General features: G+C 39.1%; 2 protein-coding genes across 4 annotated transcripts in view; one reads left to right on the forward strand and one right to left on the reverse strand.

Annotated features, from left to right (window-relative positions):
- Positions 1–14,545, forward strand: part of srcin1a (SRC kinase signaling inhibitor 1a) — a 616,941-nt gene that overhangs the window by 593,030 nt on the left and 9,366 nt on the right. The gene's annotated exons all lie outside the window — the stretch shown is intronic.
- Positions 6,948–14,545, reverse strand: part of LOC140741506 (rho GTPase-activating protein 23-like) — a 252,070-nt gene continuing 244,472 nt past the window's right edge. The window contains 2 exon segments of the mRNA XM_073071782.1: positions 6,948–11,380; positions 13,101–13,132. Of these exon segments, the coding sequence (XP_072927883.1) occupies positions 9,686–11,380; positions 13,101–13,132 (1,727 nt within the window). The 3' untranslated portion in view covers positions 6,948–9,685.

A 14,545-nucleotide genomic window follows, 5' to 3' on the forward strand; every position in this document is an offset into this window, starting at 1 on the left:
TGCCTGGAATCTAGACATGAAAAAATGACTTGCAAAAAATGAGGCATTTTTCATGAATAGGTAATTAAAGCAAAAATGGCTAAATACAATTGCAGTCTAAAACTCAGCTATAATTGTTAACTTCCTGGCTTATTTTAAGGTGCATCTGCACATTGTGTAATAATGATGAATTTCAGAAACACGGCGAAGAAAATGTTTTCACAAACCACTAAACATTTTTGCAAGTATTTAAAAATAATATAAATGAGTAAGAAATATGCACATTTTGTTAAGAAAATTTTTGGCAAACCTTCTTGGTAGTTTTAGGGGAAAACCACCTTGGTCTTAAACACCTTAGAACAATGGTTCAGCAGGATGTTCCTGCATTTCCCACCACTGGTTAGCAATCCTTTGTTAAAAGTCATGCTTTCACAGCAACGAACTTCAGTTCAGTTTGACTTTACAGATATAAAATTGAGAAGGAGGTGCTGCTGATAATCCAAACTTCAAGGGATTTCCATACAATAACCCACAAAGTGTTGTCAATTTGCTCCCCTGTACACACCACGCTTGAGAATTAGTTGTAGCTCACTATTCTGGAATTTCAGATTGGAATTAACCCCAAGTTGTTTAAAGATGTAATTAAATCACTGGTATAATGGGGCAAAGTAACAAGGAAGAAATCTAAATATCTGAACCTTTTTGTTGCTCAGTAAGTGACAAAACAGCAGTTTTAACAGGGGTCTAAGATGCAAAATCCTGAGAAGTCTCTTAAAAAATATTGGACATTATTCCAAAACGCACCATTTATTCTTCAGGTTTTTTTTCTTATTTCATGATCTTCAAAAACAACTTGAATTTGACGTAACTTTTCCTAGACCTTAACCCAATGACTAAGTAAATATTTTTAAAATACGGTATTGTGGCAATACAGATGTGACCGCCTCCAGCTCCGGTTAAATAAGTTTTAAAATGCATTTTTAGGGATATGCACGTTACCGACTTTTTAATTCGACCTGAGCTAGCTGTGGAGCAGAAGTATCGAAAATTAAAAATTCAAGTAACAGTGGAAATGAAAAAAAATGTGCACAGAAGCACTAATGTAAACAACACAATAAAAATATATTATATATATTTGTATGTACATACACACACACACACACACACACTGAGGTTAAATGCACACCTTTCAATACAAAACCATAGAAAGTCACATGGCCTCAACTGCATCAGCAAAATAAAACCAAGCTGTTTTTGGTATTCTCTCTCCAGCTAATGCTTTAGCATTGGCTACAAAGTCCCGAGATTCATCAGCTTACAGTGAGAACACAACTGATGAAGATTCAGATGGCCACAAAAATATTAAAGGCTTGAGCAAAAGGATGATGACAAACTGATAAAGGGCACTGTTCACTCTGTCCTCACTAGGGTTTGATGCAAAGTTTTCATAAATGGGATATTAGAAAAGATATTATCACTAGAATTATTGTGGCTGCATCACAGCCTGGTATGGAAACACCACAGACCTTGAACAGAAAACTCTACAAAAAGTAATGGATACGGCCCAGTCCATCATGGGTAAAGCCCTCCCCACTATTGAGCACACCTACATGGAGCACCACAGGAAAGCAGCATCAACTATCAGGGATCATTCTCTCCCCCACCACCCTGGACATGCTCTCCTCTCGCTGCTGCCATCAGGAAGAAGGTACAGGAGCCTCTGGAGTCACACCACCAGGTTCAGGAGCACCAGGTTCACCCCCGCACCCAACCATCAGGCTCTTGAACCAAAGGGGATAAACTTCATTTGTTCATCATTGAAATGTTCCCAGAACCTACGGACTCCCTTTTGAGGACTCTTCATCTCATGTTCTCGATATTTATTGCTTATTTATTTATTATTTCCTTATTTTTGTATTTGCAGCGTTTGTTATATTTTGCACACTGGTTGAATGTCTAAATTGGTGCGATCTTTCATTGATTCTATTATGGCTATTAGTCTATTATGGATTTATTGCAAGAAAGGGAATCTCAGGGTTCTATATTGTACATATATGCACTTTGATAATAAATTTACTTTGAACTTGGAAAGGATAATGGTACACATAAATAGAAGCAGTTACTTGCTAACATATGAACTACAACACTGTATATCAGAATGCTTTATTACCATCTAATATTTTTCAGTATATTCATCTCAAAGGGAATGCCAAGAGTGCAGTAGTACTTTGTTTAAACATCTTTTCCTTTCTCTTACCCCTAACACCTTCTATCTATTCCTCCACATTTTAGCTATTTATGAAAATAATGCATTTGACAGAGAACAAAATCTGTTTTTTGCTACAATTGTCAGTGAATGAATGATTTATCAATTACATTTTAAGAACAGTAAATCTTTTAAAATAGAATTACTAAGGGATGTATTCTGATATACCTATAAAATATGAATCATTAAGGAAGAAATGCATTCCGATATTAATTATGTAGTTTCTACCCCTGTTTTCAATGGACTCTCTAAACTGACCCTGAACTCTTACTTGGAATTTGTAATGTAATAAGTTTTTTTTGCCCCCCAGCTTAGCATTACAGAAACAAGCAAGCAAACACATCTGGATTATCTCTTCTAATCAGATGGTGACAGACTGATCAAGAGACATTAGCGTAACTAGTGAAAAAGCATATGTGTAGAGCTAATGACAGATAGTTTGTTGTCATGCAAGAAATCCATCTGAGATGAGCTCTGGTTGGAGGTGACAGCAAAAGAACAAATTTCACAATTCTGATTCTGAAGAAATGATGTGCACTTGCATTATATTTTTCCTCAGGACATCTCAAAGCTGTCAAGAGACATTGGACACTGTTGAGCATGAATATTGCCATTGCATATGGTAATACAACAGCATCAAATTAGATAATCAAGGCTGAATGAAGGATAAAAGACAGTCAGGGCACAGTATGGCTGTAGGGGCATAAACACCGTTCTGACCAAGGGGAATATGTTCTCATAACTGAATGAGTAGGAAAAAATTAGATGTTGTATTTGGAGAGAAGAGGTGATGGGCTGGCCAGTGAGTGAGGGAAGGTAAACTCCTTTCCCAACGGAGTAAAATTAACAGTGGTTCCCAGTTACGTAAATTGTCCACTTTTGAGAAGAAACCAATTGATGCATTAAACTGATGTGAGTGTCACCATAAAACCAAGCCCAGCTGTCACATACAAGTCAGCCTGAAACAGAAAGCCAGAAGATATGTTGTTACAAAATGCTCAAATCATGATTTGAAAGAGCAATATACAGAGAGTGCTGGAAGAACTCAGCAGGTCAGGCAGCATCTATGGAGAGGAATAAACAGTCAATGTTTTGGGAGAAGACTGAATGAGTACTGATGAAGGGTCACTGCCTGAAATGTTGTCTGCTTATTCCTTTCCATACAGGCCAAGTCGATGTTTTGGGCTGAGACCCTTCATCAGGACTGAATGAGTCTTGATGAAGGATACTGGCCTAATGTGTTGGCTCGTTATTCCTCTCCATAGATGCTGCCTGACCTGCTGAGTTACTCTAGCATTTTGTGTGTGTTGCTCTGGACTTCCAGCATCTTGAGTTTATGGTTTGAAAGAGTTCTGACAGGAGCTTGGAACTACTTAATCTTTGTAAACTACCTACCTTTACTTGAGTGTATGGCAATATTATCAAATGCACTTTACTGATTATTTAAAATGGAATAAACAACTCTAAATTGTGTTCCAATTTAGCCGGACCTATCCAAATATGACATGCAGAGAAAAACAAAACCTTCAAAATATCCAACAAATTTACTGTGTTCTGGCTTTTGTGTTCTGTGTTCTACATGGCATGGGGTAAATTAATTACTCTTGCTTTGCATGCAAAGTCCCATTTGATGAGCATTTAATCCCCAATTTGCATATTTAGTTGTTGCTATTACTATGTAATGATCGCAATCCCCTATTTTGTGCTTTCCTATGAAAATGTTGGCTAGGTAAGCCATTCTTTCTTTTCGTCTCCAGAAGGAAATCTGTGTAACATTTCTCGATAGGATGCTCTTACGTTGTTTAGTGATGGACAAATCCTGAAGCAGAACACTAACGTCTCCAGCTTGTTGAGAACCTGAGACAGTGAGCCAGAAACCAAGCCCAAGTATCCCTCATTAATCAGTAGAGCGATAATTTAGGGCAATCAGAAGTCCTTTTCTGATTGTGGACTTCAGAAAGGGTATGATGAAGGAACACACAGAGTCCTCATCAAGGGATCAGAAGTGGAAAGGGTGAATATTTTCAAGTTCCTGGGTGTCAACACCTCTGACGGACTATCCTGGGCCTAGCATATTGATGCAGTTACAAAGAAGGCACGACAGTGGCTATATTTCACTAGGAGTTTGAGGAGATTTGGTATGTCACCAAATTTGCTCATAAATTTCTACAGATATACTGTGGAGAGCATTCTAACTGGAATGGGGGAGGGGGCAAACACAGGATCAAAATTACGCTACAGAAAGTTGTAAACTCAGTCAGCTCCATCATGAACACTAGCCTCCCCAGCATCCAGGACATCTTCAAGAAGTGATGCCTCAAAAAGGTGGCATCCATCATTAAGGACCCCCATCACCCAGGACATGACCTCTTCTCATTGCTACCATCAGGGAGGAGGTACAGGAGCCTGATGCACACACTCAATGATTCAGGAATAGCTTCTTCCTCTCAGCCACCAAATTTCTAAATGTGCAATGGACCCAAGACCTTACTACTTTTTTTTTTCTCTTTTTGCACTATTTATTTAACTTTTTAAATATATATGTATATACTTCTTACTGTCATTTACTGTTTTTATTGTAATGTATTGCAATGCACTACTGTCGCATAAGCCAGTGATATTAAACCTGATTCTGATTTGGATTCTTTATATTATCTAAAAGGGAAATTGAGTAAATAAAATGTTCTAAAATGATTTTTAATCTTCCATATTGACATATAATTTCTGCTTCACACTTCACATCCTCAACTATCCTTTTACTGTCCATCTCACTTTGTAAAAACCAACTCCCTCCCATAGGTTTAGATTATTCCAGGGATAACAGATACCAGTCAATGAGGCGATAGCCAAAGAAGATGTCAACAGACGATTCCAGACTCTGTCAAGTATCATTGTCAGCTTTGCTATTGAGGAATTAGGTTTTGCTGGCTGCTTACTGTGCTGAAACTACTCTCTCCTTGGCACTACGGTGGCTGCAAAGAGAAGAGCCATCAGGACTGTCACAGAGGCTGCTGAACGAGTCTCCAGGTGGCTATGGATCAAGAGGTGTGACCCATGGACCACTGCTGCTGGGACACAAGCCAGGCTTGAACAACCCTGACTGGGTTGCCTGGTCAAGGAGGTCTGACGCTGAAGGACCCAAAACACCTGATGACCGCAGGTTACATCACTGATTTGTCCCAGTGCATCTCAGCATCATGTGAGCCAATGTTATCCAACAATCATGGCTTAGTTGAAATCAGTTAACTCAACAAAGTTAGGTTCGAGTGGGACATTTTGCACTGCCTTAGCTAACTGAACAAATGTAGGAAAGACTTGTATTGATTTATTTGGAGTGGCAATACAAACTGGATGCAGCATAGATTGAAGTGTGTAAAACCATTGTGCCCCTTTCCATATTGGAGACCTAAGTGCTACCATAATATCTCTCATTGTGATTAAATTTCACTTCGTTTTGCATTTTGAAGATGAAGCCTTTAAAAATCCATGTTCAAGCATCATCATCAAAGAAAAAAATTTGTCAGGCAACAATTTTAAAAATGTATTCCTACCATCGTGCTAGTCAATTAAAATCATCAGCACATTTTAGGGTCATAATTTCGCCTGGATAAAAATGATATACAATTCTCGTGACTCACCCCTCACCAATAAAATGGGTTAACAAAATATTTTGACACAGAGACCAGTGCCCCGAAGATTGGTATTTTAATTAAATAAAGCAAATCTTAACTTGTTAGTTTGGGTTCTTTGTTAATAAGTATAAAATATAAATACTTTGGTGATTAGTGCATTAGTTGTAGTATAGCATAGATACTTTCTTAAAAAAACAATATAGATTTATCCTATTTACAAACGGATTTCTTAATAATTAAAATTAAATCTGTTGTTAAATAGCATAAAACTAATGCATTGAACAAAAATTACTCATGACTAGGTAGAAATCTTTAATCACCTAGATAATTTAGATAATCTTGTAGTAAACATTTAATGCAGACTAATATGCCAACAAACTACATTTGATAAATACTAGCAAGTCATAGCATATTCCACAGGTTGAAGGAAGCCTTCAACTGTCTGGAAACTGATCTCCAAAATACTGGTTGCATCAGACTAGCTGAGTATTTCCAGAATTTTGTGTTTAATTTATCTGCAGTGTTTTTGACTTTAATTTACTCATTTCTGACATGATGGGGTGAGAATTTCCTGGTTCACCATTGTGAAGCTGTTGAAGTGCAACAAAGTCAGCATATAAATGCACCGTCAGCATTTCTGCTTCAGTTCCAGCCAAGTTGTGGCACTCGGGCGAGGATACTGTGGATTCTGGTTAACTGGACCGTCACTTTAATCGGGGCAGCCACTTATATGGGCAACTGTTTAAGAACAAAAACTAATTGGGAAAATAGCTGGGATTTTGTTCTTTTATTTTGGACACTATGCCATTTAATTGGGACAGGAGACTGCTGCCGAACAGTTTCTAACTAGTCAGTTACATGCACTTGTGTGGTTATTAGACACTACACCGGGTTTAGAGTGAACAGTTTTTAAATAGCAACACACACAAAATACTGGTGGAACACAGCAGGCCAGGCAGCATCTATAGGAAGAAGTACAGTCGACGTTTCGGGCCGGGACCCTTCATCAGGACGAAGTGAGTCCTGATGAAGGGTCTCGGCCTGAAACGTCGACTGTACTTCTTCCTATCCTATAGATGCTGCCTGGCCTGCTGTGTTCCACCAATATTTTGTGTGTGCTGCTTGAATTTCCAGCATCTGCAGATTTCCTCATGTTTGAGTTTTTAAATAGCATCAGTTGCATGTGATTTTTGTCACTGATAGTTGGCGAAAAATAAGCAGTAAGACAATTCAGAATGGTTTTGCTCACTGTGGTTTCAAGCATTCACGCTTAGAGATGCCAGAACCGACCGGGAATGAAAATTAAACAATTTCATTACTACAACAAGTTAGGAACCACTTAGAACTTGAAGGTATTGACAATCATTTTGAATGTTACAAAGAAACTGAAGATTTGGAGGAGGTAATCATCAAAAGCATTGTATGAAGGCAGTCCATTATCTACACCCGGTGTCTGTGCTGATTTTGTTCATTTACAGTCAATCAAAAGAACACGGCAGCGCACACTGGATGAATTCCTCCGTCAATAACTGTTAGGAACTAATACACAGTTTCTAGTACAGTTTAATGACCTAATGGTGTTCTAAGTTGTTCTGTATTCCATTTAAATACATAATTTGTTACTCAGTTAAAATTTAGTTTCTCTTTTTTATGTCTTTTTACTACAGCATTTTCATGAAACTTTGGCTAATTGGAGCAGCCGCTTAATTAGGCCAAAATGCACTGGGCCCGATGTGTCCCAATTAACCGGAATCAACTGTATTTGCAACCCATGTGCTTCACTCCCTGCAGTCTATTGTCTTTCACTTTAAGACATTGAAATCAAGGGCTGCAGAGGTGCCCACAGTCACATGGCATGTTAATTGACCGCTAATAGCTTTGGAGAGATTCATTTCTGTTAAAAGGATTGGGGTCAATCAGAGAAGGATTTTATTCTGACTTACTCTTTCAATCAGAATTCTCTCAAAATCAGGACCATGTGGACATGGCATGAAGTGAAATGAACACGTGCCATCACAGGAGGCTTAGAGCACAGTGGATCTGCAATCCAAATTCATTTCTAATACCACAAAACTACCCGTACCTCTTCTTGTCCCTCACAACTGTTCACATTGAGCTAACAAGCAAATCACCTGTGCTCACTTGTATTTAAGGGTTGGGTTTAACATAGATAAAATTCAAGGAAGGAAAGGGGGAAATTTTTAAATATATTTGAAAAACAAGGATGAAATTTGCTTAAAAATAAAATTCTACTAAAATGGCATTGAACTTGCTCCCTATGTGTCACATTTTAATTACATTAGTTAGTGAGGAACCCAATAAGGAAATGGAGGTCAAAGTAATGAAGATTCACGAGCCAACATGCTGCTGTTGTGGGTCAGTGAAAAGCAATGCTTCAGTACCTAACAATATGTACATAGTATTTTAAATAACTTCCTAAATCCATCTGGGTTTAAGTGCCCTGTCTATCGCCAAATCATTCCCTTCCTTTTGGACAGCTGAAACATGCTCTTTGTACAAACAGGACAACAAAGTTATGCAAGTTGTGGTGTAGACCTCCAGTTAAACTGGTTCCACAATCCATCCCACAATCTTTTTGACCTACCATATCATTAGGACAGGGACTGTTGGGATGTTACACAGCTTCGTCCCCAGGCTGTGAGACTACTGATCTCCCTGACACCACCCAGGCCTCATCACATAAGAAGCACCATTATCGTTTACTGTTTAACTTGTATCGTAAATGCACCTTATGTTAACTGTCACTCTTCTGGAATATAATTTATTATTTATTAAGTTATTTGTGGTAATATTACTTTATGTGTTATGTGTGAGTTATACAGTAGGTACTGTGTTGTGTACCTTGGTCCGGAGGGATGTTGTTTCATTTGGCGGTATGGTTGAATGATGATAACTTGAACTTGAACTGTACCAAAATATGGATGATTAGCAAAGCAAGTTCGAAACTAGCAGCAGTATATTAGTAGCCAGCAAAGCCCTTTGAATTCTGCAACTACACTCCTGAGTGCCTAATTTAATATCATTCTCTCTAGTCCACACCCACTTTGACCAGCCCTGTACTGTTAACAACCCCCTATCATGAACATATACAACAACTGTAAAGAGAAAATCACCTGGGGGACTGACCCTTCACGAGAACAATGTTCTAATGATCGATGTCTAGGGGACAAACTCTTCACTAAAACAATGTTACGACAAATACTGATTCGGATATCTTTGAAGCAGGTACTGATTTTAGTTTTCTTTCTGGCAAACATCATTTTAATAAATAAAACCCCCAATCAGCTATACTTCCTGGGATATTTCACCAGGATATCTCATACACAAAGCAACTGGAATTTACAGAGAAATTATTCAGTTGACTAAAAGACCACTGCCCATCAAATTGGCTACTCCAATGGGAAATCATTCATGCCTGCACAGACAGCAAGGTTTATGTGGTTTTGGTAATGAATATGACATTATTTCAAATTTTATTTCCCTACAATTACCTGCTTTTTTCTTTAAAAAATCCATCTTGCTGAAATGCATGTGCATCCCAAAAAAAGAGCAGCAGAGCCTTTCAATTTTCTATAAAATGGTTAAGTGAAGGAAAATTGATAGAAAATAATTTTTAAAATACAGTCATTACTCCTGGGACTGCCAGATTCTATCATTAAACATCTTCAAGAGAGCTTTTTGATGTCCCCAACAATCAGCTATTTTCCACCTGTTACTAGGTAAGGGGAAGAAGTAAACCCTCACCGTTGGCCCAGCTGCTGAATGTTTTAGCACTAATCAATTTCCATCAAAGATATTGATGAAATCGAGATGAGGTTGAATGTCTTTGAGGCTTTATGCTCGTGGACTTGGTATTCGAGTCACTGTCTCTCAGTGGACCTGATGGTGAAGATGACAAGGCCGGCTGACAAAGCTCTGAACTTTCATTGCTACTCAAAGTCTTATTACTGGATGCTGGCTGTTCAGATTGCAAATTTCCACTCTGATGACTGGGACAATACTGTGCATCTAGATCATCTGGTCTGGATATTGCCTTGGGTTTAGGTTCTAAATCTGGCTGCATGCTTTCCCCTGGATCAGAAGTCTCCCAGGAATCAACTGTCTGCTTTAGTTGGCTCGTGTTAGATGGTTTTCCCCCTCGATGGTTATAGTCCTTGTTCAATCCTAGTTGTTCTTCTTTCCATTCTCTGAAGTGAAACTCTGATAAATCATTCTGTACCACTACCGTGTGTCTCCTTCTAATGTTCTTCTTTCTTCGGGTCTCTGGGGAGCTCTGTTTCCTTAGCCCTACTCCAAACATATCATCCGCTGAGGTTTTGAGCCTAGCTTTTGGTTGATCAGTCAGCATTCGTTTTGAAACTTTGGTTGGATCCTCCTTGTTTGAATCAGTCTTGAGGAAATCGTGTGTCTTGGTGGAATTGGGTTGATTTGAATCATGATACAGATTTGCAACCAATGAAGACTCTTCATCTTCACTGATCTTTGCGCTAAGTTCATTTGCACCTTTCGGTTTGGTCAATTTCTTTCTAGCCAAGGTATCGCACTGAATTAACCTGTGGGAATTAAAAGAAGGCATATTGCTTAATTTCTGTGTTGCAATCCCTTCTTTGTCAGAGCTTGTATTACTGTCTGACTCACGGCGAGAAAGCCTTCCTGAAGTCTGCTGTGAGTTCGAAGCTTTGCCTGGTAGCGTGCGTGTGAGGTAGCCACTTTCATTGTCTGTTTCGATCTGACCTCCACACTCACTGATGAGCTCACTTCTTTCATCATCAGCTTCGTCGCCCCTGCTCTCAGCAATGGACTGCACTTCAGGACAGATGTTATGATCTAGGGTTGTTGTTATGGACGAAATGGTGGAATAGCCTGAAACAATTGAGCTGGCATCAGTGGCGATCAGCTCCTTGTGCTCCATCTCAGGTGTACGCCACATCTTCAGCTTGAGGCTTTTGGGAAACTGTTCATTGTTATTGTGACACTGAGGACCAGGGAGAGCCGCTTCATGGCCTGTGGATTTTCTTCTTCCGTCTGAATTGAGAAGTTTGAGGGTGATTCCTTCTTTTAAGGAACGATCGGTACCAACTGAAGATGGGCTGATGTGTGGTTTACATGAAGTGTCCAGTGTAGCTTCCTCACTCTCCCATGGAGATATTTGATTGCAGTGCTGGGTGGAATAATTAGATTCTCCTACTTTCTTCCGAATTTCTTTACTAGCAATGGGCTGGTGAATTGGCTCCACCTCTCTCTTTCTGCTATTATCCAGCTCCCTCTCTCTCTCTCCTGCTACATCCCTCTTTCTGTCCATTCCCTTCTTGTCTAATAATCTCTCTTTGTTAATAGCCTTAATAGGTTCATGTTCGGAATCATCGTCCGTGCTGCTTTCAAGCATTTTCGCCTCTTTTTTCTTCCTCTTACGGTTGGCGGCTGCAAAGATTGACATCACAAGCTCCCTGTTGTAGAGCTCCTTCCTAGATCCCCATGATCCCTACAATAAAACACAACAAACAGTGAACAAGAGAAAAGTGTATAAGAAAAGTATGAATATATTGGCATCCTGGAAACTAAGTCATTGGGTATACTAATCTGCCCCAAAAATTACCAGTCAACTTTTATCGATGTGCGATACAGGGCATACTGACATATGGAATGGCAGTCTGGTAGTCTAGCTGCAGCAAGACAGATCACAAAGCACTCCAATGGGTGATGAGGACGGCTCAGCACATCATTGGGACACAGCTACCGACCCTGGAGACAATCTACAACTCTCAATGGTGGTAACGTCATTAAAGACCCATCCCATCCCAGACACTGTCTGTTCAATCTCTTGCCATCAGGTAGGGGATACAGAAACATCTCAGCCCAGGCAGTGAGACTGAAAAACACCTTCTTCCCGAGGGCCGCTGTGCAGCTGAATGATGTCACACCCCAGCTAGCCAATGGCCTTTGAGTGTTATCAAAGTCACTTGTTGCTTGTAAATATGGCTTTTTAAAAAAATTAAGCTGTACCACATGCATTGTAAATCTCTGTTCTGCATGGACTGGAGTAGAACCGCAATCTCATTGTCTTGAGTAATAACAATAAAGTTAAGCTCTATACTAATATACCATTTTGTCTACCTGTATCAAAGTACCTTTTGAGTTTTAAGTAGATAAAACTTAAAACTTAAAATCTAATATTCCATTAGATACCTATGGAATATTGAAAGATTTAGATAGAGTAGACGCAGAGAGGATGTTTCCTAAAGTTGGGGAGTCTAGGACGAAAAGGCGCAGCCTCAAATTAGCCAGAGGGTGGTGAATCTGGGCAATTCATTGACACAGATGGCTGTAGGGGCCTAGTCACTGAGTATATTTAAAGCAGAGATTGACAGATTCTTTATTAGTAAGGATATCAAAGGTTACGGTGAGAAGGCAGGAGAATGGAATTGAGAGGGATAATAAATCAGCCATGTTGGAAAGAAGGAGCAGACTTGATGGACTGAACAGTGTAATTCTGCTTCGAAATAAAATGCAATTACAAATGCAGATGAGCTGTTATAAAACAAATAGATAAATTATCTTCGCCAGATGTAGAGAGGCACAGAAATTATTTACATGGAGCATGAGTAACCGAGTATTTTAGAAATCTTTAGGTTCTGGGAAGGAATAAAGTCATCACCCCATCAGAGAAGAGGCGACGTAGCATCCACACCAGGACCACCAGGCTCAAAAACAGTGACTTTCCCCAAGCAGTAAGGCCTATCAACACCCACTAAGCCACCCTTCCACCACTACTTTATCATTTCCTGTCAGTGTCACCTTATGTAGACACACTCCTGTGCCTAGTGTCACTTTATGAACATACAATTAATCTATCTTTATAAGCTATCTTATGTATTTATATCTATTGCTTTTTATTATTGTGCTCTTTTTTGCTTCATTGGGTCCAGAGTAATAATTATTTCATTCTCCTTTACACTGGAAATGACATTAAACAATCTTAAATTCTGAATCTTAAGGAACGTTGTAGCCATGAGCTTCTTGAAGGAGTGAGCTAGTTAGTAGTAGTGAGATTAATCTGTATCTCAGTACAGTTAGAATACATGGAAAACACACACCATCTCAGTTCACACGTTTAGAGCTTAAAAATGGTACTAAGAAATAACGTACACAATTGTTGGTGAAATAATTGAATTATGGAAGTCTCCAAATATTTTAACCCTTACCTTGGACTTTGCTGAATCACTTGTGGTCGAATCTGCAAGTTCAATGGAAAAATAGCACCAATTAGGAGTGGCTCAGCTTAAAAGTTACCACTGCAACGTTATTAATGGTAGGGTTAGGAGTCACATGACAAAACACAGCCAACAGAACAGGCCACAAATAAAGCAGTGCTCTCTGCAACATGGAGATCACAACATGGCAACGAATTTCAAAATTATATGCATCTATTTGCATTTTCAGCATTTATTGGCATCATTGGTCATTCTAACAGAACTGAGGATTGTCTGCTTAAAACCAGAGGATCAAATAAAAGCAATTGACCATAGACAGGTGACTAATAGGATCTGGTTATTGTATATTATTTGTATAACTAACAATAGATGTAATTTACATCACCAAGGCTGGTGAAAAAAAGAAAAACCAGATGATAACAGCATTTCAACAGGGGGCACCCACAGACTAAAGCAGGGGTTCCGAACCTCTTTTATGCCATGCAGCCTTACCATTAACCAAGGGGTCCACAGACCCCAGGTTGGGAACCCCTGGATGAAAGCAGCTCGGAGGCATCAAATTTTATAACCTCCATCAATTCTTTGTAAATTAGTTCATCTCAAGTATCCAAAATCTGAAAATGCAAATCCCTGATTATATGTAAATAAACTTGTTTAACAGGCGCTCAACATTATTAATCACATTCAGCCAAGCCCATCAGAAATAATTCATTGTTAATACAGAGCCTGCTCATTTGTTGATTCTGCAGGGGGGATGTTTGCTGCATCAGTACAACACTTTACTGTGCAGTAACAGATCACCTTCCAGCTAAAGTGAAGCCTGGCTTAGTGCTTCCTCAGAATCTATAATAATCTTTGGTTAAAGATCTCATTTGTTTCTGTCATGACTTCTTACATTCACCAACCCTTGCAGAACAACACACAATTTTGACCTAGGCTCTGCTAATGTCACTCAAGTTAGTGAGGTTTAGCTTTGTTGAATTATCTACTCTTTTCTCTTTCCATCTCCTTCGACTGGAAAAAATATTTGGCTTCCGGGAGGCATTTATTCTTCATCATCAATAGAAGCTCGCCAGTGAAGCGGAAAATATTTACTCTCACACGAGATGAGACAATACAGTATTGTATGTTGTCCTCTTCTTCAACGAACAATGGTTGAGGCTTCGATATTACTAACCGCAAGTTTACTGACTTTAGTTCGAGGGACAGGTTTAATCAGCTGCTACGTTCAGTACCAAGCCAAATCATTCCAGTAATTATTCCATATTCCCAAGATGGTAATGTGCAGTTGGAACTCATTCCATTCAAAAATTTGTACAGGTGAGCAAGTACACGTGGATCTTAATCTTGGTAAATTAATTACTGTGTTCACAGAGTCATGTAAATGAAAATAAACCATTCAGCCCACCGTGACCAAACTATCAATCCATAATTCC

The sequence above is a fragment of the Hemitrygon akajei genome, chromosome 18 (assembly GCF_048418815.1).
Source record: "Hemitrygon akajei chromosome 18, sHemAka1.3, whole genome shotgun sequence".
NCBI lineage: Eukaryota > Metazoa > Chordata > Chondrichthyes > Myliobatiformes > Dasyatidae > Hemitrygon > Hemitrygon akajei.